General features: G+C 48.3%; 2 protein-coding genes across 11 annotated transcripts in view; one reads left to right on the top strand and one right to left on the bottom strand.

The window, feature by feature from the left end:
- The window catches only part of LOC141154562 (bile salt-activated lipase-like), a 143,394-nt gene extending 141,514 nt beyond the window's left edge, over positions 1-1,880 (top strand). The window contains exons 9-11 of the mRNA XM_073640652.1: positions 802-1,005; positions 1,401-1,598; positions 1,685-1,880. Of these exons, the coding sequence (XP_073496753.1) occupies positions 802-1,005; positions 1,401-1,598; positions 1,685-1,859 (577 nt within the window). The 3' untranslated portion in view covers positions 1,860-1,880. The remainder of the gene's footprint in view (positions 1-801; positions 1,006-1,400; positions 1,599-1,684) is intronic.
- Positions 1,881-1,937: 57 nt separating this feature from the next.
- The window catches only part of RALGDS (ral guanine nucleotide dissociation stimulator), a 104,684-nt gene continuing 79,509 nt past the window's right edge, over positions 1,938-27,112 (bottom strand). For 6 of the 10 annotated variants that reach the window (XM_073640644.1, XM_073640643.1, XM_073640641.1 and 3 more), the window contains exons 2-18: positions 13,092-13,268; positions 12,148-12,341; positions 11,965-12,039; positions 11,429-11,622; positions 11,220-11,341; positions 9,291-9,506; positions 9,109-9,212; positions 8,940-9,024; positions 8,328-8,405; positions 8,063-8,149; positions 7,940-7,972; positions 7,725-7,846; positions 7,458-7,553; positions 7,049-7,310; positions 6,281-6,526; positions 6,017-6,131; positions 1,938-5,433 (exon numbers count right to left, since the gene is read on the bottom strand). In XM_073640644.1, coding sequence (XP_073496745.1) covers positions 5,258-5,433; positions 6,017-6,131; positions 6,281-6,526; positions 7,049-7,310; positions 7,458-7,553; positions 7,725-7,846; positions 7,940-7,972; positions 8,063-8,149; positions 8,328-8,405; positions 8,940-9,024; positions 9,109-9,212; positions 9,291-9,506; positions 11,220-11,341; positions 11,429-11,622; positions 11,965-12,039; positions 12,148-12,341; positions 13,092-13,268 — 2,382 coding nt within the window. In that variant the 3' untranslated portion in view covers positions 1,938-5,257. The remainder of the gene's footprint in view (positions 5,434-6,016; positions 6,132-6,280; positions 6,527-7,048; positions 7,311-7,457; positions 7,554-7,724; positions 7,847-7,939; positions 7,973-8,062; positions 8,150-8,327; positions 8,406-8,939; positions 9,025-9,108; positions 9,213-9,290; positions 9,507-11,219; positions 11,342-11,428; positions 11,623-11,964; positions 12,040-12,147; positions 12,342-13,091; positions 13,269-27,112) is intronic. The other 4 variants (XM_073640647.1, XM_073640642.1, XM_073640648.1 and 1 more) reach the window with 3 other exon arrangements.

Raw genomic sequence — 27,112 nt, 5'->3', positions numbered from 1 at the left:
GTAGTTATATTCTTGTACATAGGGGCAGTATTATAGTAGTTATATTCTTGTACATAGGAGCAGTATTATAGTAGTTATATTCTTGTACATAGGAGCAGTATTATAGTAGTTATATTCTTGCACATAGGGGACAGTATTATAATAGTTATATTCTAGCACATAGGAGGCAGTATTATAGTAGTTATATTCTTGTACATAGGGGGCAGTATTATAGTAGTTATATTCTTGTACATAGGGGGCGGTATTATAGTAGTTATATTCTTGTACATAGTGGGCAGTATTATAGTAGTTATATTCTCGTACATGGGGGCGGTATTATAGTAGTTATATTCTTGTACATAGGGGGCTGTATTATAGTAGTTATATTCTTGTACATAGGGGCAGTATTATAGTAGTTATATTCTTGTACATAGGGGGCAGTATTATAGTAATTATATTCTTGTACATAGGGGGCAGTATTATAGTAATTATATTCTTGTACATAGGGGGCAGTATTATAGTAGTTATATTCTTGTACATAGGGGGCAGTATTATAGTAGTTATATTCTTGTACATAGGGGGCAGTATTATAGTTACACCAAATAGAGGGATTACAAGCTCACCAGGAAATCAGGTGCACGGACTTGATAGCGGCATCGTCCATAGCAGGATAAATATCCTGCACTCACAAATGGATAAAATGTAAAAAAAAAAAACATTTTATTTAGCAAAAATCCAATGGAAACAGGGAATAAAGGCGTATTATAGCAATTTTTATTGTACATTGGGGAAAATAATTGTAATGATTTCTCCATTCCATAGAGCTGAGGTGCAGAAGTTGGTGCAGGACCTCACGCTCCCTAAGGGCACATTGGGCAGTGATTTGGCCTATGATCTTTACACATCTTCCTGGGGCCCCAGTCCTGCCCAGGAGCTCATGAAGAGGACCGTGATTGATGCAGAAACTGATTACATCTTCCTGGTGCCCAGTCAGGAGGCCATCGCTCGTCATTCTATGAATGCCCGGTATGTCACAGTCCAATTGTCACTTATTTTTTGGTGACGTTTTATGTGATTATTTCTAGTTGCTGATGATTATTTATACAGGAAATGTTATGTAAAATCTTGCGTATATGGCAGTATATAGTGCAGTTTGTGACCCGTGAGAATGTACAACTCCCACCATTTCCCTACTGTGACTTTGGGAGATGTAGTCTCAATGCTTTTGCTATTTTTCGGGTCTAGGAGGTTTGTACATTGTTGGTGCCTCACTTTTTATGGGGGTGGGGTGGTATGTGGAGTTTCTGTGTTGTGCCCCCCGATACTACCTCTTACCCAGGTAGCAGCATTATATGTGTATCATGTAATACGGGGGTGTAAATGCTCACAGTCGTCACTTCTGTCCGTTTTTTTCTTTGCAGAACGGGTAAGACGTACAGCTACTTGTTCTCCCACGCGAGCCGTATGCCCATCTACCCGAGCTGGGTGGGCGCCGATCACGCTGATGACCTCCAATATATCTTCGGTAACCCATTCCAAAACTTGGTGGCTTATAGACCTCAGGACAGGGACGTATCGGGCGCAATGATCGCTTACTGGACCAACTTTGCAGCCACAGGGTAAGCAGTGTAACCTTCCATTATGGCCTGCGTTCTCTCATCCCAGTGTCTGTATTAATCACCTTTTGCTGTATTTGGTCACACAGGGACCCCAACCAGGGACCATCCAAGGTGCCCACCTCCTGGCTCCCCTACGACACTCGCTTCGGCCAGTACCTGGAGATTAATAATGACATTACTTACAACTCCATGAAGCAGGGGCTGCGCTCACCCTACGTCCGCTTCTGGTCCCAAACTTACCGCAATCTACCCAACCTGTAAGCCGCGCAAACATTAAAACCACTGAACTAAGAAGTGTCTGGTGCCGCCATTGTTATTTCATAAGACGCCACAATCTGGTTCTGGAGTGTCAGAGTTTATTGCAAAGACTAATGTACATTGTTCAGAACAGTCGCCTTCATTAATCCGGGTTACAAAACATATGACGCACAGTGAGACGCAGGGTTACAAGTGTAAACATTCGCACCTCGCCGGCGCGTGCGCACAGACACACAAAACAAAAGAAGATTGCACTTTAATCAGAAAACTATGGGACTGGGGGGGGTCGCTGTAGTGTCGTCACGACCTCGGATTTGGCTGGAGGAGCAGCAGACATGGAATTAGAGCCGATTTCACTGTAGTTGTGAATTACCGGGTTTCACCACAAGGTGGCAACAATGTCATCCCTGCATTGTTCACAGGGTCTTATTGCAGAGCTTTGAACTACAACTCCCAGAATGCACGTGGGCGGGGCAGGCTTTAGTTTTAGGCTACCGAGCCATCTGCTGTATTGATTGGCACTTGTGAGAATCCTCAAAATTCAGGCAGAGAAAAAAATAAATAAAACCGAAAACACGAGACTGGAGTCTGACGCAGATTGAGAGTTAAGGCGCAGTGAGAGAGCAGTGCATTCTGGGACTTGTAATGGACACTGACAAGGTGAAGCTACAATATGGATGATGCAAGAATCATTTTATTGCTCCAATTAATACGAAGTAACACAATTTGCCTCATTTTGTGTTCACAGCTCCCATGCAGAGTGATGCGTCTCCATGACTACATAGTCTGACCCTCCCACTACACTCCCTTCAGTACCAGCAAAAAATGGGGGACAGGTGGGAGGGTTTGCTTGTAGTTTGTTACCATGGAAACACAGTTCTGTACAGGAGCTGTATACATGAAATAGGAGGGGATTGTTTTTTATTCAAGAAGAATCGTCCTAGATGCAATGCCACGATAATAAGAATTGTAGAAGTTTACACGCCCTCCATTTGTGATCAGTAAACCTGTGTAGCTCCCTAATAGGCCGTTTCAATTCATGGACGTTTTCAGGATCTCTGCTTGCTGTCAGCAGATGGAGTATTCTTGCCTCAGAGTGCACTGGGTCTCGTGTAACAAACCCTCAGCTGTGACAAGTATTTGATCACATGGTGTCAGGAATGTTTACCATTTAACGATTTATGGCGGTCCTCTTTCTGGTGAGGCTTTATGTAGCAGAGCTGAGCTCGTCATTTGTGGTTTTACATAGGACTGCAGGTAAGGAGGCATCCTCTGTACTGAGATCGGCATCTCGATACACAGGACCAGATTCCCCGAGAACCTCCTGCCTGCCGCCATCTCCAATGCCTCTTTTGATCGGCAGGTCTGGTGCGAAGTCGCACCTACAAATCAGAAGGGGTCCTGGGGATGGCGGTGGGTAGGAGGGTCTTGGGGCTGCCGTCCGGCGCCCTCTGATTACTGACCTGATCGCTGTGACTATTTGCTCTTCTCTAGCACGGAGACAGGAATTCTGCAGCATTAGGGCTGAATTCACACAGGGTGTAAGAAGGCGCCAAAGTCTCATACACCACAAAATTCATGCAGATTTGATTCTCTGCATGGAACGCATTGGCTCTGGCTGCAGTTTTGTCCGTGGCTCGATGTTACGTGGCCTCTGCTGTGTTCTTGTGTCACATCGAGACGACAGAGTCGCAATCGTTTCCAAAGGTGCTGGATTTTGTCAACTCCGATCTGTGCGGCATTAAGTATCCACAGCCATGTTTCTGGTCGCACGACTTGTGTGGCCACAGCCTGACAGTAAAATGACTAATTCAGCTGTGCTACATGGGCCGCAGCCCTCTAGGAACGACTTCGTCCATGACTCCTCGCTGCCGGCCAAAACCAGGATATACAAACCCCGAAGACGGCGCCACCAATGGGGCTGTGAATAGGAGACTGCAGAGTGTCTGCGGGGGAAGGGCTGACAAGGGAGTCATTGCTCCGCCGCCACCAAGCGCTCGCTGCCTGCGACTCCATGATGGCTTTTTAGTTCAGGAAGGTGATGGAGTCCAAGAGCGGCAAATCCGGTGAGCTCCTCGCCTCGTCTTTTGGTTATTTTTCCACAGGCCGCAAACACAGCAATAGCTCGACTATCACGGCAGCCACGATGTTGGGAAAAAAAAGAAATCTGAAAGGTGGCAGGGGATGTGTGCACAAGAACCGGTCCGACGGGAACATTTCTTACCAGAGGGATTCTCTGAGCAAACAGCAAACCCTATTGTCTCAGGGCCGTAAACGAGCGCAGGAAGAGGCCCCTGTAAACGCTGCCGGACCACCGAGGGGCCGACCATATGGGAAAAGAACAAAAAACGGACTGATGACATCACAGCTGACACGACCCAATCAGCATCAGCCACCATCCGGTAACATTATTAAAATTCCATAAAAAAAACAACAACCTGTAACCCTTTCACTGCAGAAGCGGAGCCGGGCGCGGCCTCGCGGGATATATACAAGCTGAACTCTCGCCTCTATTTACATCCAATAAATATTCAGAAAGAAAAATAACATATTTACACTAAAAAAAAACAACAATCACCGTCCACAGGCCGGACCCCCAAGGCCCCCGCCGGGAGACTGAACCGGGTGAAAACTGGAAATTTGGCCCCAAAGACAGAAAAATAAGAAAATATCGGGAGAATATTTACAGGTTCAGAGCGTCATTAACCCTGTGATCCCCGCAGGACGGGTATAACCAGTGAATGTAGCGGACGTCGCTCCGTGGGAGGTGGGATCTTTGGTGCAGTTTGCGATGCTGGATCGGTGGGGGAGGGAAGGAGAACGTGTCGTTAGCTCCAGCTTTAGTAATGGACCCTGCAATGGTAATGAGGGGCCGTCCCAGGCGCCTCTGGATCGTTATGGGTTAAAAAAAAATGTTTTGTTTTTTCTTTTTCCAAAGTGTTTTTTTTTTTTTGTAGAAAACGCACTGAATCCTGGAATCCACAGGACGGAGCATATTTACATTAAGGTCCCTGTATGGGGATAGATGGCGGCGGCCTCCGGACTAATTCTGTCCCCTCCTGCATTAATACTGGCATCATGGGCATGGCACTGGCAGAGTGCATGGTCTTCTTATCTACTTGACCCCCTTCCCTTGAAGGCACCTGTGGCATGGAGGCGGATCCTGGGTCCTGATGGCGGAGGAGGCTGCCCCTGGGTCCTGATGGTGGAGGGGGCTGCCCCTGTCTCTCGTTGGCCTTTTGGCGCCAGTTTGGCTGAGACCAGTACACTCCAGTGGTGAATCTGCTCTTTGTTTCTGCCATTGGTCACAGTTTGGTAACGCTGGGAGCGGGGCTGAGCCTCCCATGGGACGTAGTAATTGTGCCATCCTCTGGCTGGGGTACAACGGGTACAGTGGGGGGTCAGAAGATGCCCTTGGCTATCTTGAGTCCTTTCTGCTTCATCCGGGGCAGCGTGGAGCTGGAGCCATGCTTGATTTTGACCCCTTTAGAGAAGCCGCGTCTTTTCAGTATAAAGTCGTAGTTGGCTCCTGAGTTCATCGCGTAGAAGACGTTGGCGTTATCAGGGATCTTCAGCTCTGAGGAAAGAAGGGAAAAGCGTCACTGATTGAGAAGTGCCCAATCTGCTCCTAGGAAAGCTGGGTGCCGGCACATGGGGACCATAATGCTGCACTACTGCCCATGGCTCTGGAAGAGCTGGATCAGCCATTCTGGTAGCCATATTGTTTGTCCTCTAGAATTCTTACTGCTTCATTAAAGGGCCGGTGAGAGACCCTGCTGGACCCTGGACGGGACAGCTACCAGGGAGATAGGCCAATGTCTGGCAGCCATTGTGCTTGTAGTCCTACTAACCAGAATGCACGATACCAGCTCCTGCCATTGTCCTGCCAGAAACTGCAATGTCGCTCAATGCCCTACACGACCCTTTAAATATCACGTGTTGCACTTTAATGAAGTACAGCTTGCACCAGCATTTTATATATAGGACGTTTCTGCGGCATCGTATCGCGCTACTATATAAAGGCGTTCTTGGTGCTGTACCTTTAAGAACCCAAAACCAGTATAGTCATTCCCCTGCGTTTCATAGAAAGCAAACGGACCGGTCTCCACATGTTAACCCTTCCTGTCTGACAGTGGCCGGCATTGCACAGATTCCTTTACCTCTCTCCTCGGAAATTATCTGGACCAGCTCGTAGTCCTCCGCCCGCTCCCCGTCCAAGTTGTGTTTGGCCATCGCTTTGCGGATCACCACGGGGGTTTTATCCTGACTCGTTACCTGCAGATGAAGGAGAAGGTGTCACGTGGTTTGTAGAGATCGATCCTGACTCTGTATATAGTGGATATTGTGCGGATGACACCGAGAGCAGTGCCACTCCTGGACGTGGCCGGCAGCAGTACGGCACCTCCATTAAGTACGTGACTCACCAGGATGCTCTTGTACATGTTGCCGTTATCCACGTCCAGGCTGACCCGAATGATGCAGCAGTCATCGATCTGCTGGTTGTAGAGGGGAAGAGAAAGTGACGAGTAACTGGAAATCCCGGAGACCGAGCGCTTGTGCGTCCGAGAGGCCGAGACGGGTGTAGAGGAGACAGACGATGAGGAAGCGCTGCTGGACCCGGAGCCGATGCCCGACGTGTCCAGAGACGAGAGCGACGTCGATTCCCAGAACTGTAAAATGAGAAATCAGAGCGTCAGAAGCTGGCGGAGCGGAGACATTTGTAGTATTCCAGCCAGTGACCCCATATATTATCAGCAGATGAGATATAAATCAGCCCTATAATGCACGGCTGACGTCTCGTTATCCGGCATAAAAACACAAATTGGGAAACTAAACCCCTAAAAACCTGTTCAGCACCTGTCCAGTTATATCTGCTCATAGGTGACAGCCAACATGGCCGCGTCACACAGCTCAATATGGGGTCACCCAGCTTTTCCCAAAATAGGAAACATAGCCATTTCTGGGGCAGTATTTCTAGACTCTGGGATATGTCATTAGCCCGAGAAAGCTGGTGACACAGGCAATGGAAGCTGCACCGCTGAGGACTGGACTTGCCCTTTAAGTAGTGACACTTTTGTCTGGTTTAGTTGTTTTTTTTTCAGGGGTGTAATTTCCGCTAATACTGAATAATACACAGAATTATCTATAATCTTTTTCCAAATGCAGCAAAACAGAAGAGAGCAGGGACTGACCCCTAGGGGAGCACAGCGTTCTGTGGCCTGTGCCGGCGGATCTTTGGGCTGTTCCTCTCGTACCTTCTTCTGGCAATCCGGGGACTCGGGCACAAAGCTGATGTTTATCTCCTCCACGTCGGAGCTGCTTGACCCGGCGGACGTCACGCTGACAGAGTCTGCTGTGTCGTTTCCGCAGAGGTGTGGGCTGCATTTCAGCTGGTCGAATGACTTGGAGTGAGAACTGACGCTGGTGCAGGGCTCGGAGCTGGGAGGCTGACGACTGCAGGACACAAATGGTTATTAGAGGGGATTTAAAGAGCTCGATTTCCACATGTGAGAAGCAGCGTCAGTGTCTAGCAATAGCTTATCCGCTCTAGTGACTACAAATACACTTGGGGGCCGTCCCTCCAGTACTGGGGGTACTTACTCGCTCCATCGTTTGATGATCCCTGTGTTTTTCTTGGCCTTTAAAGTGTTGCTCGCGGATTCAGATAAAGGTTCAATCTCACAGGACAGGCTGTAGCTGCGGCACGAGAAACAGAACCAGTCAGTACTGGGCGGATTCCTGTAATCTGGCGTCAGCAGGTGCCGGATTATCCAGCACATTATTTACGATTTTTGTTCGAAAAAAGGCGACTGCTTTATAACGAAAGTGATCCGATAATAAGACAGCGCCATTTCCACCTTCTCTCACCTCTCTGCTTCAGTCAGACGCTCCACGCTGTGGAACCACTCCGCAAATGCCTCCTCTGGGATAAAACTGTAGTTGTTACAGGCCGACTGCAGCAGCTTTATCTGAGCGATCACCTCGAACTCCTGAGAAAGGCACAAACATAACATGAGTCCAAACCTTTACCCAAACCGGTCTATAAAACTGCATCCGTGCAATAAATTATACCGCGAACGCACCTTCCGTCTCTTCTCAAAGTTTATCAGGCCTCCCTATGGGCAAATAAGAAAAGCATTATTAAATGGGAAATCAAATCCTGTAGCGATTTCACGTTCTAGTCTACCAATAAGCCTCTCACTGACCTCTAAGTAGTCCTTCATGGCCGTGTCCAGCATCACCAGGTCAGTAAGGAAAGTGCCGAGGTAAGGAATGGTTCCTTGCATGACACCCTGTGCAAAAAAAAAAAAGTAAGCATTACCGCAAAGGAACACCAGAGGGTGCAAACGCAAAATAAAAAAAGCACTACTGCAAGTGAACATCAGAGGGCGCACATCCAATCTACATCTAACACCTCCCGCACCATAATGACGGACACGTAGAATTTCCTGAAGGCGGCGAGCCACTTACCATCTCTCTTTGCTGTTGGTGTCTTTTCTGTGCCCTCTTTGGATTAATATCCAGGGTTGCAAATTTAGAAGTTCCCTCCTGCAAAGAAAAAAGGATAGGGGCTCTGGATTTCATGTATAAAGGCGGGATATAATACGTGCCACACGTCAGGTGCCTGATGTAACCGATACGATGTGGCCTATACTATGCGGCTGCCACTGTTTTGTGGTCGGAGGCTCTTTGCAATAAATGGGGAATGCTTGTGATGGGGCCAGGAATAGCTGGCGTCATCCATCCCACAGAAATATAAAAGGTGCAGCTGCCTGTGGGAATTCTGGGAATGCAGCCACTGGCATGAGATCGGCAGGTTTGGCGCCCACTTGAGGTCAGCTGGGGATGACGCGGCTGGAGATAAGAGGAGGGAATCCCTGCACCGCCCGATGCGGAGGGTGTGCACCAGGGTTTCCTTGCAGATAAGGGGAGTGACATGCCAGTACACACACACGGATCATATCAGGGGTGCCCCACGCATGTGACGTGTGCAGAGATACCGCCGGACCAGCAACTCTTTAAAGCAAAAACAACTGCTGGCCCCGTCCCTTTAACAGAGCATGTGACCTGTCTCCCTCTCACCTTAATCAGCAGCTCGCGGCTTAACGAGTGGTTGTTCTCGTCGGAGAAGATTTCGGAAAGTTCCATGAACGTCCTGAAGCTCTCCCTGTAACAGACCCCAGTGTAAGTGTGCTGCTGCAGAACTACAACCCTCAGCATTTATCTGCCTGCCTGTATGTCGGGCGCTCACCGCGACACCTCGTCCCACGTCTTCTTAAGCCTGTGGATGGCGTTACACTGGAGCGCGGACAGAATGGCGCGCAGAGACGAGAAGTTCTTCAGGATGCGGCATTCCTATAGACAGGGAATAGACGGTGATTTATACGGCCCCGCGCAGACGTCACACCCTCACCCCGACCAGAGGAGACGTACCCGCGCCACCTCCACCCAGCGCTCCACCACCTTCGCTCTCTGCTGCGGCTTCAGAGACCGGTCACTCAGGCAAGTGAAGATGACGCAGTTGGTGACGCTATTGAACTGTGAGACGGTGGCACGGATCGTGGGCGCCAGGTGCTCTTTGCCCTTCTTGTCCCTCTGCGACCAGATACAACCCAGGCAGTGATATGGCACCACCTTCTTAAAGAGGTCCTACAACCAATAAAGAGAGGATTCAGCTGTGAACGCCGCCAAATGCAATCTAACGATGCCTTTAAATCAAGTCTGAGCTCCGCTATTCTGATACATTTCACCAAATCCACAGCATGAAGAGTTAAATCCTAAGCTCCTGCATTCCTTCAGCCACCACCAGGGGGAGCTTACTGCATAGTTATCATTATTCCATGTATAACAGCTCCCCCTAGTGGTGGATGCAGACAGAATCTTTCATGTATCTCTGTATACAGGGAGCTCCCCCTAGTGGAGGCTGCAAACAGAATCTTTCATGTATCTCTGTATACAGGGAGCTCCCCCTAGTGGTGGCTGCAGACAGAATCTTATCATGTATCTCTGTATACAGGGAGCTCCCCCTAGTGGTGGCTGCAGACACAATCTTATCATGTATCTCTGTATACAGGGAGCTCCCCCTAGTGGAGGCTGCAGACAGAATCTTATCATGTATCTCTGTATACAGGGAGCTCCCCCTAGTGGTAGATCCCGACAGAATCTTATCATGTATCTCTGTATACAGGGAGCTCCCCCTAGTGGTAGCAGCAGACAGAATCTTATCATGTATCTCTGTATACAGGGAGCTCCCCCTAGTGGTGGCTGCAGACAGAATCTTATCATGTATCTCTGTATACAGGGAGCTCCCCCTAGTGGAGGCTGCAGACAGAATCTTATCATGTATCTCTGTATGCAGGGAGCTCCCCCTAGTGGTGGCTGCAGACAGAATCTTATCATGTATCTCTGTCTACAGGGAGCTCCCCCTAGTGGTGGCTGCAGACAGAACCTTATCATGTATCTCTGTATACAGGGAGCTCCCCCTAGTGGTAGATCCAGACAGTATCTTATCATGTATCTCTATATATAGGGAGCTCCCCCTAGTGGAGGCTGCAGACAGAATCTTATATCTCTGTATACAGGGAGCCCCCCCTAATGGAGGCAGCAGGCAGAATGTTATCATGTATCTCTATATACAAGGAGCTCCCCCTAGTGGTGGCTGCAGACAGAATCTTATGTATCTCTATATACAGGGAGCTCCCCCTAGTGGTGGCTGCAGACAGAATCTTATGTATCTCTGTACACAGGGAGCTCCCCCTAGTGGAGGCTGCAGACAGAATCTTATCATGTATCTCTGTATACAGGGAGCTCCCCCTAGTGGTGGCTGCAGACAGAACCTTATCATGTATCTCTGTATACAGGGAGCTCCCCATAGTGGTGGCTGCAGACAGAACCTTATCATGTATCTCTGTATACAGGGAGCTCCCCCTAGTGGTGGCTGCAGACAGAACCTTATCATGTATCTCTGTATACAGGGAGCTCCCCATAGTGGTGGCTGCAGACAGAACCTTATCATGTATCTCTGTATACAGGGAGCTCCCCTAGTGGTGGCTGCAGACAGAATCTTATCATGTATCTCTGTATATAGGGAGCTCCCCCTAGTGGAGGCTGCAGACAGAATCTTATCATATATTTCTGTATACAGGGAGCTCCCCCTAGTGGTGGCTGCAGGCAGAATCTTATGTATCTCTGTATACAGGGAGCTCTCCCTAGTGGAGGCTGCAGACAGAATCTTATCATATATCTCTGTATGTGGTGTCTGCAGAGGGTGGGCATTGTTAAGGTAATACATCAGGAGACTTATATTTGGTCATTATTTCCCTTGAGTAGTGAACATGAAGAGGAAATAATAAGAGTACTCACAGCGTCCATGACTGTAAACTGTTCGGCCACCATGTCCTGTAGGAAGGACAGGAAGTCTGGCTTCCCCTCCAGGAGGGCGCTCTCCTCCACGAGGCGGAACGTGCAGCTTGTGTGGTCCACGACTGCAAAACCCAATGTCATGAAAAGTTACCTATGAGTAGCAGCGGCCACTTCTGCGCTGTCACATGGACGGTCACGTTGTCACTCACCATCCTGCTCCAGCTCGCTGATCTGCTGCCGCTGGAATTGTGACAGTAGATTGCGAGCTCTGCGCTCCAGGTCTGAACCGGGGATGTTGTGCCGCACGTACGCAATCAGCTGCTTGAGACACACGTAATCCGGGGCTTGCCGAAAATCTTCAGAGTACTGATCCAGCCAGGCTCCCAGGATGGAGGAGATGGTGCTGGGGAGAGAAGTGACGTGAATTAGAGCGTCAGCTCTGTGGTCCAGACTGCTTGGGGTGGGATGGCGGCACTATATATATATATATGCGGAGGCTGCAGACGGGATTAGGCAGTAAGCCTGTATGAGGTGGGGGAGGGAGTCCCGGCCTCCGTCTGCTCTTTGATCTTATGGGACGGAATTTGGAGAAGGGAAAAGATTTATTTCTCAGCCTGTAAAGTTCCTGCGCAACGGGATACGGTGTGAGTGATAAACAGTCTCCCGGCTGCGGCTCATGTGGTTATAAGGCGTGGCCAGATCTCGCTGGTGCAGGAGCGCCCGCTGTTATCAGCCGCTCACTTACTTCTTCAGCTCTAGCCGATCATCGATGCTGTTGTGGGAGTGCTCGCCATTCAGCTGCGGGTGAAGACGCCCAAACCTTAAAGAGAGAGAAGCGAATTACATGATTTGTACTGACGCTGGCGGGATCCAGAAGGCCTCTTAAAGAGCCGGTACACAGCTCTCATGCCCCCATGCACAGACTCACTTGTTCAGCAGCAGGTCCAGCACTTGCTTAGTGGTTGCGAACGCCCGGTAGGTGCACAGGAAGATGGTGACGTAGGTGGAGTCGTTGCCCTTGAACGCAGAGACCAGGTATTCCACCAGCTTCTCCAGGGTCCCTGCCTTGATGGTCCGCACCTTGCATGTCTCGTACAGGCTCAGCGCCGTCTCGTTCTCCAACTGCAAGAAGAAATTACAAAATCTCAATCACCAGGATGGAAATGCGAGCCAGGGTCAGATATCAGTCCTGGGAGAAGGGATTGTACATGAGCCCTTTAATGGAGGAGTGTGGACATAGCACCACAGGAGGGCGCCGTCACAGAGCAGCAGCTGTGCTGAGCGTTACCTCTGTACTGTAGCTCCGGTCGGGATATGGTGCATTCACACATCGCGGTAGAAAAAAAACATGTGATGGCAATGTGTAAGTGTGTTGTATCCCTTTAAGAAGTCTGAACCTAAAGGAGGTCACATCATGCAGCCCCCAGGGACGAGGGGGAAGCCCCCAACCCTTCCGCCCCTACTCTCTACCCCGGGGGCCGGTGGGGCCTCTGTTCTCCGCGGGCTGCACGTTACCATATGATCTTGGCTGACCTCGGCTTGGTCGTCGCACCGTCCTGTACAGGAAGGTGTCCAGTCTGGGACAAGCACTCATGGTTTAACTCCATCAGTCTTGGAGCAGAGACAACCATATTGCTAGCGGGGAAATTTCCCTTTTGGAGCCCAGTCGGCCATAACTGTTGTGTGGAAGCCCCCTGAATTGCTTGAATGGGTCCCAGGTCCCCCGGCAGGCCACATGCATGATCTGCCCGCCCGCCATGGGTCAGTGAGTGCAGCTGGGATCACGCCCGACATCTGTCCACCCCTGCCTACATGTACCACAGAAATAGTGCACAGCCCCCTCCCCCGCATACACCCCGCTATCTTCCTCACCGTGGTGTCCCGGGGTCCAGCAAGCCCGCCTTCAGCCGTGCCCATGGGGGATGGTACCCTGCTTACCCCCAGCCATCGCTGCCCCTTGGTGGCCGCGTGGTGGAGCTGCACTTTCCGCAGGGAGATGCTGTAGATAACGCCGTCATCCACCTCTTCTCCGATCTCCTGCGCGGAGCTCTGTGAGGACAAGACAGGGGAGAGAGGGGTTAATGAGATGAAGTCTTCATTACCAACTATCACACTCAGTCTGTAAAGTCAGGGATGCAACACTACAACTCCCAGCAGGCCCGGACTGGGATCACTGCCCTGCACCATTCTAGGTCTGTGCTGCTGTCCGGGCATGCTGAGAGTAGCAGTTCTGCAGCAATGTGCACAGGCTGGCAGTCATTGCCCCCTCCTCCTGGCACTGCAGAAGCTGGCACTGCGGTGCCCACCGGGGGAGCGACTTCAGCGGATTCCAGGATAATCCTCCCGGGTAATCGGATCCGGGGCCTCTCTGATAGCTGCGCCCACCACAGCGTCCGCGGCAGCTACCAGCTCGCAGATGGCGAGGAGACGGCCAATCACATAATAGCCTAGATGCAATTACCAGTAAACCCGTGATGGGATTACACCTCGTCCCACCACAGCGAGAAGTGGCGGCATTCTGCATGGCGGCATTCTGCATGACGGTACCTCCCTCGGGCTGCCGCCACCATTGCCAACTGCCAGGTCCTGGAGCCGCAGCGTCAAGTGTTTCCGAATGTCAAGAGATTTGTAAAGTAATCACAGCATTCGCGCTTCGCCACTTGTGAAGGGCCCCCTGCAGCGAGGATCGGTGCCAGTTCACAGACGGGTGAGCGAAGGCAGAGGGAAAAGCTGGCACCGCAACCTACGGAGGGGAGCCCGTGATCAGGACTTCACCGTAAATCTACCCTAACACTACCCACAGTGCCCACCCAGCAGCACAGCGGGGGCCGGGCACAGACGCAGCATTACATGGTGGCTACTAGGATAACACTTCCTGTCATTACTAGAGGACAAAAACATGATCTCCAATAAGCAACCAGGAGCCGGATCCACCAGATCATTGGTCATAGAGACCGTGTTACCCCCCATGTGTACACACAGCAGCCAGTCACAGCCCTCCTTACATCCTCCAACCACTGCGGAATCAGGTAAGCTGCAATCTGATTGGCTGTCACATGAGGACGTGGAGCAGGGTTTTATTTTTGACCATTTCATTGGCGCCATCTGTTCCTGAAGGGGTTAAAGTAACGCAAACCCGAACCTGCCACTACATCACTGACAGAAAGCCCCCGAAACCTCAGTACCCACTCTCCTCACAGCAGGAATGATGGGGGTGGCATCATTGGCTTAGATCCACAGCTCAGCAGACAGTATCACACAGGATAGGATTAGATACACAGCTCAGTAGACTGTATCACACAGGATAGGATTAGATACATGGCTCAGCAGACAGTATCACACAGGATAGGATTAGATACACAGCTCGGCAGACAGTATCACACAGGATAGGATTAGATACACAGCTCAGCAGATAGTATCACGCAGGATAGGATTAGATACACAGCTCAGCAGACAGTATCACACAGGATAGGATTAGATATACAGCTCAGCAGATAGTATCACACAGGAGAGGATTAGATACACAGCTCAGCAGATAGTATCACACAGGAGAGGATTAGATACACGGCTCAGCAGACAGTGTCACACAGGATAGGATTAGATACACGGCTCAGCAGACAGTGTCACACAGGATAGGATTAGATACACAGCTCAGCAGACAGTATCACACAGGATAGGATTAGATACACAGCTCAGCAGACAGTATCACACAGGATAGGATTAGATACACAGCTCAGCAGACAGTATCACACAGGATAGGATTAGATACACGGCTCAGCAGACAGTATCACACAGGATAGGATTAGATACACAGCTCAGCAGACAGTATCACACAGGATAGGATTAGATACACAGCTCAGCAGACAGTATCACACAGGATAGGATTAGATACACGGCTCAGCAGACAGTATCACACAGGATAGGATTAGATACACAGCTCAGCAGACAGTATCACACAGGATAGGATTAGATACACAGCTCAGCAGACAGTATCACACAGGATAGGATTAGATACACGGCTCAGCAGACAGTATCACACAGGATAGGATTAGATACCCAGCTCAGCAGACGGTATCACACAGGATAGGATTAGATACACAGCTCAGCAGACAGTATCACACAGGATAGGAGTAGATACAGCTCAGCAGACAGTGTCACACAGGATAGGATTAGATACACGGCTCAGCAGACAGTATCACACAGGATAGGATTAGATACACGGCTCAGCAGACAGTATCACACAGGATAGGATTAGATACACAGCTCAGCAGACAGTATCACACAGGATAGGATTAGATACACAGCTCAGCAGACAGTATCACACAGGATAGGATTAGATACACGGCTCAGCAGACAGTATCACACAGGATAGGATTAGATACACAGCTCAGCAGACAGTATCACACAGGATAGGATTAGATACACGGCTCACCAGACAGTATCACACAGGATAGGATTAGATACACGGCTCAGGAGACAGTATCACACAGAATAGGATTAGATACACGGCTCGGCAGACAGTATCACACAGAATAGGATTAGATACACGGCTCGGCAGACTGTATCACACAGAATAGGATTAGATACACAGCTCGGCAGACAGTATCACACAGAATAGGATTAGATACACGGCTCAGCAGACAGTATCACACAGGATAGGATTAGATACACGGCTCAGCAGACAGTATCACACAGGATAGGATTAGATACACAGCTCAGCAGACAGTATCACACAGGATAGGATTAGATACACAGCTCAGCAGACAGTATCACACAGGATAGGATTAGATACACGGCTCAGCAGACAGTATCACACAGGATAGGATTAGATACACAGCTCAGCAGACAGTATCACACAGGATAGTATTAGATACACAGCTCAGCAGACAGTATCACACAGGATAGGATTAGATACACAGCTCAGCAGACAGTATCACACAGGATAGGATTAGATACACAGCTCAGCAGACAGTATCACGCAGGATAGGATTAGATACACAGCTCAGCAGACAGTATCACGCAGGATAGGATTAGATACACAGCTCAGCAGACAGTATCACACAGGATAGGATTAGATACACAGCTCAGCAGACAGTATCACACAGGATAGGATTAGATACACAGCTCAGCAGACAGTATCACGCAGGATAGGATTAGATACACAGCTCAGCAGGCAGTATCACACAGGATAGGATTAGATACACAGCTCAGCAGACGGTATCACACAGGATAGTATTAGATACATGGCTCAACAGACAGTATCACGCAGGATAGGATTAGATACATGGCTCAGCAGACAGTATCACACAAGATGGGATTAGATACACAGCTCAGTAGGCAGTATCACACAGGATAGGATTAGATACATGGCTCAGCAGACAGTATCACGCAGGATAGGATTAGATACACAGCTCAGTAGGCAGTATCACACAGGATAGGATTAGATACATGGCTCAGCAGACAGTATCACACAGGATGGGATTAGATACACAGCTCAGCAGACAGTATCACACAGGATAGGATTAGATACACGGCTCAGCAGACAGTATCACACAGGATAGGATTAGATACACAGCTCAGCAGACAGTATCACACAGGATAGTATTAGATACACAGCTCAGCAGACAGTATCACACAGGATAGGATTAGATACACAGCTCAGCAGACAGTATCACACAGGATAGGATTAGATACACAGCTCAGCAGACAGTATCACACAGGATAGGATTAGATACACAGCTCAGCAGACAGTATCACGCAGGATAGGATTAGATACACAGCTCAGCAGACAGTATCACACAGGGTAGGATTAGATACACAGCTCAGCAGACAGTATCACGCAGGATAGGATTAGATACACAGCTCAGCAGGCAGTATCACACAGGATAGGATTAGATACACAGCTCAGCAGACGGTATCACACAGGATAGTATTAGATACATGGCTCAACAGACAGTATCACGCAGGATAGGATTAGATACATGGCTCAGCAGACAGTATCACACAAGATGGGATTAGATACACAGCTCAGTAGGCAGTATCACACAGGATAGGATTAGATACATGGCTCAGCAGACAGTATCACGCAGGATAGGATTAGATACACAGCTCAGTAGGCAGTATCACACAGGATAGGATTAGATACATGGCTCAGCAGACAGTATCACACAGGATAGGATTAGATACACAGCTCAGCAGACAGTATCACACAGGATAGGATTAGATACATGGCTCAGCAGACAGTATCACACAGGATGGGATTAGATACACAGCTCAGCACACACCACAGGATTGGATACATTGGCTTAGATACAGTGGGTGCAGTGCTCCTCGCTGTGTACCCCCGTCCTGTGTACGCAGCCTCTTGCACTCTGACCACAGTGCAGGTGTTGTGACTATACTGAGAAGCGGGGGGCGATACGTGTGTTCACACCTTACTGTGGAGGCGGCGCTCGTACCCACCGAGCCACTGTGACCCCCAGACCACAAGGCTGACACTTAAAGAAACAGTACAGTCAATCTTTAGACCTTGGCAGGTGGAAGCATGGCGAGTTCACAGGAGTTTGGCGGCCGGACAGCTCCAACATGTAAATATAATCCCGTCCGTGCAGGTGCAAACAGCGCGACATAGACAGATAGGAGAGGGCGGCACAGCGAGGGTTAAACTACCCAAAGTACAGCGGCAACCAACATGGCTTGCAAGACCGCAGCAACATTGGGGTCACCCTCCTGTCCCATGTCCTACATGACCGGAGCAGGGCGGCCACCACCCAGCTCTCCTGGAGACCGGCAGCTCCGCTTCTAGCGGATTTTCGGGGCGGTCATGTGACTGCGGTTCAGGTTTATATTTAACCCTTATTTTGCAATATTCGGTTCCCCTTTCCCTATTATTATCCTACATTGCGGGTAATAAGCCCCGGAGCGGATCTGCAGGGGACGGGGAGCGGGATCGCAGCGAGGATCGGGGGTCAGACAGACCGCTGGGACTCACGTCCAGTGCGTTGGGGGGGGAGGTCACGAGCCGGGACATCTCACACATACACAAATGAATAGGGTGGCTCATAGACTTGGGGTTCATTTAATTTTAGGGCGAAAGTTCCTTCCTTCTTAAGGGGGTTGCACAGAATTAGAAAAAGTCAGTTTTCTTCGAAAACCAGTGCCATCCTTGTCCACAGGTGGCGTCTGGTAGCTAGCTGCAATACCGCACACAACCTGCAGACATGAGAGGCGCTGTTTCTGGAGCAGCCTTTATTTGTCAAATTCTGAACCATCCCTTTAAATTTTCACCTTGGGGGTTTATCACTTTTGAATTACCAGTAAATAAGGGATTCGCAGGGATCGGTTGCAATCTGTGCAACAGGTATTTTTCCTACAGCGCCGCCACTGGGGAAATGAAGAACTACTTGGAAATAACATGTGGCCCATATAATGTGCAGATGCGCCGAGTTCCCCGGGGACGTACTCTCCTCTGGATATTATATGAGAGTCCTACATGCAGCCCCCTCCGCTCTATTACCTCCTAGTGGGGGCGCCGTTACTGTCTGCAGGATATTTCACTCACACCTCGATCCTCTTCTTATAAAAGTAACAAACAAAACAAAAACACCAATAGTCACCGAGACACAAAAGTGAACGCCGAAAAGATCATGTGCCCCCCCCCACTATTGTGGTTAAAGTTACTTAAGTGTGAGTCAGAGAGTAACAATCCCCGGATACATAGTGACAGCCAGGAATACAACAGCCAGGACCTGTCCCTGGGCTGTCACTGAGAGCCATACTGTGAGCCGGCCCACCCCGAGGGGAACCGGCCCCGCCACATTCTATCAGGAACCGACAGGGCCGTTGTTATGGAGACAGAGGGTGAAACAAAGACCTCAAATCCCCTTGAAAAAGGAAATTTATATTACATTTATATATTTATTTTCATTTCCTTTTTGGGGAAATATATTTTTTACTTGTTTTTTTTTAATATATTCAATAATTATAATAATAATATTATTATTAATATAAAAAGATGTAAAAAGTTATCAAAAAGTAAAATAAATTTACCTGAACAGTTGAAAAAAGGAAAAAGTAGATATTTTAAAGTTAAGTAAAAATCAGTTAATAAATAAAAACAAGAACAAAAAATAAAAGGTTAAAAAAAAAGTAGTAAAAGAAGTGGAACAAGATAAAACTTTTTTTTTAATCTGGATTGCGCCACTTTCCTCTGTTAATCCTGGACAGTTCGGATCCCATGAAATTTTAGTATAAGACAGGACTATGAGAGCCCCGCGCACTTCTTGTCTTTTTTTTGTGCAGGCAGTTAACACGGCAGCGATCGTTATCCGCCATGGGGTCTTGTGACACCGGCCAGCAGCTCAGCCGCGGATTAAGCCCATAAACCTCTTAGCTCCGGCAGGAGACAGACTGTTCTGATCCGGGCTGCAGAAGAGGTGAGGCATTGTTTCTTGGAAATTCTACTACCAGAAAAACATCTTAGTGCCTCCTGCCGAGTACAATGCACCATCATGTCAGCCCCCGGATAACAATAATCCAAGGGGGCTTTTTGGTTTCATAACATAATTTCGAAATACATTTAGGATTGTGGGTGTCTAGTCACATCCAAAGCTGCACTCACGATTCCAGTCTGTGCTTATGGTCAACCAGCAGAATTGTGAATGCAGCTCTGGAGTATAAAACAACTTGTGAATTCAATATTTGTTCAGATTGATCAGAAAGGCAAGAAAAATGGCTGCCCTCGCCGTGCGCCTCACCTGCGGAGGCACCAGGAAATCAAAGGACGGCGCAGCAATAAAACCGCCTGCAGATATGAGAGGGGTCTGGAGTAAGAGAATAACCTTTGGACGCGCTGCACACCCAGGATCGCAGAAACTGCTGAGGTCACCGGCGACGCTGCTCTCCACGAACATGACAGCCAGGTGACGTCAGGATTGTCAGCGCGAGGGGTAAATGTCTACAGAGAAGACCAGAAGGCAAATATGTAAAAAAAAAAAAGGCTTTCTTTACTAGGTATTTTACGTCTGTCAAAACCAATATGGCCGCCAGAAAATAAATAGGCAATCTCGATACCGGAATGACAACTCTCTTTGTTTCCGCTGCCATATTTACTGAATATTGGGAAAGATTTTGTGACTCCAGAAACTAAAAAAAACTGGGTGACCACCCCTTTAAAAACAAAACAAAACTGCAATGGCGGCCATATTGGTTGTCAGCCATCTTTTCCTAATAGCATGCAGTTTGTCACACGCGGAGTTAAACTGACCCACTAAATAATTGAAGCAAATGTAATTTGGTCACAATTGGGAGGAGAAAAGAAAGGTTTTTTGTTTTTATTCCCCCCCGAGTTGGTAGATGAGATGGGGGCGTATCTTGGCCGCTTCTCTCCATTTGCCAGCGACAGAAGCTGTCGGAGCGGAGTCGGTGGATGGAGACAATGGAAAAGGGACCTCTCATGGGAAAGAAGGAATCTGAATGACACGGACGGATGGACAGACGGACGGCTGAGACTGGAGAGGTCCTCGGTGCCTCAGTGTTGGGGATTCCCTGACACTCGGATGACTGTATATAAGATTAGACAAATAGGGCACATTACACAATCTAATTTGCATATGTAAATGAGGACCTCAATTTAGACTATTAATTCACTTGCAGATTTATGGCATTCCCGGGTAATCGCTTCCTGAAATTAAGATTCCGTTTCTTTTATGGAATCAGATTCCCGGCTTAATCCGTAATCACAAACTTGAAATTGTATCCATAGATCCAGATACATATGGCTGATGGGGGAGGGGGGAGATGCGTGTGCAGGAATTTACTGCTTCCCCATGGACCTAACACAATACCAGGCCGGGCTGTATCCAGGTCACTTGACAATGGCCCTTAAAAACTTGTTACCGTAGCAACAACCCCCCCCCCCTCCTGGGGGGCGGGAGCATCAACATGGAGATGTCCTAATTTACAGCCAGAAAAACCGAAAAAGACCGAACAGCAAATGAAAAGAGATACTAGTATAAAAATAATAATAATACAATAAACAAGCAGAGAAAATTTGCAATATATATAAAAAAGAAAAACAAACAACAAAATGGAGAATAAGAAAATTGAAAAAAAGAAGGGAAAAAATAGCATAATTACATTTTATCTAATTGGGAGCATCAGGATAGCATAACTTTTTCATTTCAATCAAAATCAATAGAAAACAAACAAACAAACAAAAAACCCCCAAAAGAATAAAATATATATAAAAAAATAAACATTACAAATTAAAAAAACGGGAAAAAAAAAAAACAAAATTCAGAATGTACAAAAGAAAAGTAAAAAAAAAATGAATAATGTGCTTTTTGTTTTAGCTAATTGGGAGCAGCATCGGAACAATTACATTTCTCTGTTTCTCAAAAAAAAAATTAATTAAAATCTGGGTGGTCACACGGGACTCGTACACAAGTGAGAAACCCACTCTGCCATCTGTTTCTAGTGGGAAGAAATGAGGGGGGATAATGTATGACATCTACTTTTTTATTTTACATTAATTGTAGGTCGGTTATTTTAAAGGGTTAAGCATTTAAAGGAACAGTCTGTTTTTCAATAATATTCTCCCATAAAAATAAACAAAATTGCTACAAAATAAGTCTCCGGGGTTTCGGCGTTTGTTATTGTTCCCGTTTGTCCAGGTTTCTGGGCTGACAAACAATATGGCCGCCATCACTACCGACTGTCACAAGCTGCCTGTCTTGCATATTTGACCATCAGGACCTGTGACGGAGGCCATATTGGTTGTCTTCCATATTTCCTCCATCTATATATATTTTTTTTTTTGTTGTTGCAATTTTGCACTTTAATATTTAAAGGGGAAGTACTCTTTTATATTACAACTAATTTAAAAATTCTGTAACAGTTTTCTATTTTAAGTATTTTTTTTAAAGGGGACTCGCACTTTTTTTTTCCGCTCAGTTAAGCAAGTTGACATTTGGTTGCGGAAAATAAACTTTCTCCAAGTATGACCTCGATTTCATTGTTACCCCCTCCCCCATCGAGCCAATATAATGGGAAGTGAATCATGAGACAGATCGATTCTCTTGTGAATTGCTCTCTTTTTTTTTTTTCGGCAAGTCCCCTGGGAGGGTCGCACTGTTTACTGTGGAAAGTATAAAGAGAGGCTCCGGGGATATTTCCGTCACTTCACCTGTCCGCAGCAACTACCAAGCCAAGAAGAGGCCTGGCGATGGGCGGCCATATTGACGCCCTGATTCTCGTCATGAACATAAAAGACTGAGTAGCATTTTTTTTCCCTCTTTTACTTAAGAAAAGAACAAAACTCAGTATTTAAGGAAGTGGTAAGAAAATCTGTGCAGTTTGGGAAATACCAGAATGATGACTTCGGGGAATTCGAGGGCAAATAAACCCGATCATGGTCGGTGACCCACTTACCTACATGGCCATGTATGATACTCAAATGTTCAGAGGTGCAGCCAGTCTGGTGCCCCCCTGTAGGATAAAACGGACGCTTGGGGTCTTTCATTGTATACACCCCAGGAACAATGGCTGCCACTGGGGTTACCACTCAGGCTTCCCCATCCCATAAAGGGTAAATCTGCAGCAAATTGGGGTATATTGGGTCATGTCTAGTGTAGGTAACAACGCCAGAAAGTATGGTGGTCACTAAACTTTCCCAGAAATATAACTGGACAGAAGAGAAAGATGGGAAATATTCTTAAAGGAACACACCAAGGAAAAATACAGATCAGAGCGGGAGGTGCATGACTTTTTAGGAGTTTTTGAACCCCTATGACACGTTCTGACCCGTAGGGCCCTGCACAAGTAGGCATAACATAATACATCAGTTTTCCATGTACGATCCCTTTAAGGATTCTTACATTATAGGAAATGCAGAGCAAAGGGAGGAAGAAAGTGAAAAATATATCTCACTTCAACCCTTGCAAGTGCATCTGAAGCCCAGGATAAAAAATTAAACCTGTTCCAACCCCTGGGGCTGTCATTTATTTTTTTCCGCTACGATGAAAGACTTTTGAGAAATTGTGTAATTTTCAATTTTGGAGGAAAAAAAAAATGAAACCCCACCATCACACTGCAGAAATGCCGCCCTTCCCGCTAACCCCCTGAGCGTCCAGATTACAAACATCTGGGATTAATTCAGACCTAAATTTTTCACGAGAACATTAAAAAAAAAAAGAAAAAACAACATGTGGAATCCATTCCATCAATATCCAAAAATACACGTGATGATAATTAGTAATTAAGAAAAGTCTGAAAAACTGCCAAAGAGGAAAAAAACTTAAAGGTGTATTCCAGTAATAACCTATTGACAGGAGAGATGACAACAACTGTGGAGAAACCTCCTGAAGGTCGGAGAGGGGGACTTGTGTCCCTGACTGTATGGAGGAGCCACATGATGACTGCAGCTCCATCGTACTCCGCAGCGCCAGCCCACTCCCGCTTTGTGATGCGGCTGAAGATAGTCACACCCCACCAGTCCCCTGCTCTTACACCCCCTACCATCTAGTAGTTGTTACCAAGCTTGAGGACTGAACGTCATTCATCTCTGTGCGGTTTCTGAGTAGTCACCAGGATAGACATAGTCTATATACCATAACCTAAGTCCCCTTTAAAATCTCCTCCTCATGACCCGGAGGACATGACTTCCTGCTGAAGTGTCAATAAAAAATAAATTCTCAAACTTGCCCCTCCTCTAAATGATCCTTCTCAGCCAATCAGAGCCAAGAACAAGTCACATGACACTTTTTTCCAACTCTGTGTTGCTCCTGAGTAGTCACCAAGTCAAAGCTCCTGATTTCTGGCTCCTGGATGGTCCTATCTGGAGGCCATTTTTGAAGGAGAAGTTCTGCTAACTGGTTCATCTCGGATGGGACGTTGTCTATACACCGTAACTTAATCTGGTGATGAGTCCCCTTTAAAATCTCATCCTTCGTTAAGAATGACGTCCCCTATTTAGGCATTAATTGATACTTTACAGCGATTGCTCTGTGACTAATTAACCTAAACGGCTTATGGTTGATGCTTTTTCAGAACTGAATGGCTGAGCGTGGTGGGAGAATTTGCAGATGGCAAGAAACCATGCCAGGAAAAAAACCTCGACTCCGGGCTGGAAAAAAAAAAAAAAAGAGGCGCCAAGTTCCAGTGTATGGGCCATGTACTCCTTACCGGAAGGTTTAACCCCTCACGGAATGACAAGGTCACATTTTTAGAAAGTTTTTGTGGTTTCTCCCCTTCCTGAATACAATAAAGCATGTAGTAAAGCAAATACAGGATGGGGGAGATAAAGGTAAACCTCCTGGGGGTGAGAGGTCGCTGCAGGTAAATATTAAACTTTACAGCAGATAACACCAGAGTGCTTACATTGTCCCATGGACATTCCCAGGACCTCTGCCAGGCCCGGGCCGCCAGTTATCAGCACAGCCTTTTTTTTTTTTACGCATTTTTAGATTCTATAAATAATTTTGTGAAAATAAATACGTTGTTGCTTTCTTTTGGTGGTGGCCATTTTCATTCACTGGTTTTCATTTTTGACCAAGAGCGGAGTACACAGACCTCAAAGTGTCAGTCAGGGGATGAGATGTAGCAAGCTCCGCCCTCCTGACTGTTTAGAAATAGGGTTTTAGTAGTATCATGTGACCGGTCTTACCCAAATAATAACCAGAACGGGTCATGTGTTCTCTCCAGCTTCCTGATGGACCCGCTGGGGAGGGTGCAGGAAGGTGCTCGCTGCATCAGAGTAGAGGCATCTGACAGATAAGCACTTGTTCAGCAGACAGCTACTCCTCCAGGCTTGATTTGGCCACTTCTGTCCCTGTTCTCCAGACTCCTCTATCCCTTCCCCTTGACCCCTCTATCTGGCCCTTTACTCAACACACCTTTATCCTCCTCCAAACCCTCCAGTCCCTTCCTCCTGCAGACCCCACTGTGCCCCGTCCCCTTCCCCCTGCAGACCCCACTCTGCCCCGTCACCTTTCCCCTGCAGACCACACTGTGCCCCATCCCCTTACCCTTGTAGACCCCCCTATGCCCCGTCCTCCCCCTGCAGACCCCCCCTGTGCCCCGTCCCCTTCCCCCTGCAGACCCCCCGGTGTCCCGTTCTCCCCCTCCAGACCCCCCCCCTGTGCTCCATCCTCCCCCTCCAGACTCCCGTGTACTCCATTCTCCCCCTCCAGACCTCCCGTGTACTCCGTCCTCCCCCTCCAGACCTCCCCGTGTACTCCATCCTCCCCCTCCAGACCCCCCGTGTATTCAGTCCTCCCCCTCCCGACCCCTCTGTGCTCCGTCCTCCCCCTCCCGACCCCTCTGTGCTCTGTCCTCCCCCTCCCGACCCCTCTGTGCTCCGTCCTCCCCCTCCCGACCCCTCTGTGCTCCGTCCTCCCCCTCCAGACCCCTCTGTGCTCCGTCCTCCCCCTCCAGACGCCCCCTGTGCTCCATGCTCCCCCTCCAGACCCCCGTGTACTCCATTCTCCCCCTCCAGACGCCCCTGTGTACTCCGTCCTCCCCCTCCGGACCCCCCCCGTGTACTCAGTCTTCCCCCTCCTGACCCCTCTGTGCTCTGTCTTCCCCCTCCTGACCCGTCTGTGCTCCATCCTCCCCCTCCAGACCCCTCCGTGCTCAGTCCTCCCCCCTCCCTACCCCTCTGTGCTCTGTCCTCCCCCTCCATACCCCTCTGTGCTCTGTCCTCTCCCTCCAGACCCCTCTGTGCTCTGTCCTCTCCCTCCAGACCCCTCTGTTTTATGTCCTCCCCCTTCAGACCCCTCTGTGCTCCGTCCCCCCCAGACCCCTCTGTGCTCCATCCCCTTCCTCCTCCAGACCCCTCTGTACTGTCCTCCCCCTCCAGACCCCTCTGTACTCCATCCCCTTCCTCCTCCAGACCCTTCTGTACTCCGTCCCCTTCTTTCTACAGACCCCTCTGTACTCCGTCACCCCCCTAAAGAACCCTGGCTATCATGTCTCTTCAGCTATATCTGTCAGGACAGAGTTGAGACACCCAGTTATAAATAAGTTGGTCGGCCGAAAATATTGGGTTTACCAGTCTTTCCTCTCGATGTGCCACTATATGGTGGTTATGACACAAACCCCATAAGCTCCCCTTTACATCGGCTATAAGACCCCATAGATGTCTGTGAGTGCCGTATTACACCCCCGGAGTCACATTATGGCAGCGCCTCTCGTGTAAAGTATAGGGGGCCTTTCCTAGTACCCACAGATTTTCCACATGGCTCAGCAAGATCAAAGGTAAAAGTACTCGACTCCCCACAGGTCGGCAGAATAGACGCCATTACCACAGAATGGCAGATGCGAATTACACATCATCCAAACTTGCCATCACTATCTAACACAAACAACGCTATCAGGAGAGACACAAAGCAGCGCTGGACCCCTGACACACATTGTCATATAAAAGGGGCATGGGGTCTCAGATCCTGGGGCTGTAATGAGACAACAAACAAATCTGCAGCACAATGGACAGGACAAAAAGTGTGAAAAATCCGGGACCTGGCATCACTGGAGGTAATGAAATAACATAATAATAATGACATACTATTGCGATGATGATGATATGTGGTCACTGATTGTACCTATGTAAATATACCCCATGGAGCTAACCTTTAAGAAGCAGGAAAAAGGTCGTCCTATGGCTGAAAATCAGCAGAATTCAGTAAGAAGGCGGCATGTGGTGAGAGGGTAAGAAGCCCTAGGGCAATATATGTAATAAGAAAACCTTTCCCACCGGTGTAACGTATCCCAGCATTGTGAGCGGCAGGGTCATATCACGTATGGCATTCACCGTGACGTCAGCCGGCCGCACAGGTGACGGGCCACGGCTACAACACAATACAGAGGAGAGATGACACCCAGCACCGGCCCGCCAC

This window comes from Phyllobates terribilis, unplaced genomic scaffold, assembly GCF_046119375.1.
Source record: "Phyllobates terribilis strain yellow unplaced genomic scaffold, ASM4611937v1 Scaffold_7__3_contigs__length_470593459, whole genome shotgun sequence".
In the NCBI taxonomy this organism is placed as follows: Eukaryota; Metazoa; Chordata; class Amphibia; order Anura; family Dendrobatidae; genus Phyllobates; species Phyllobates terribilis.
Note: the sequence above shows the minus strand (reverse complement) of the source record. Positions and strands in the feature narration are given on the sequence as shown.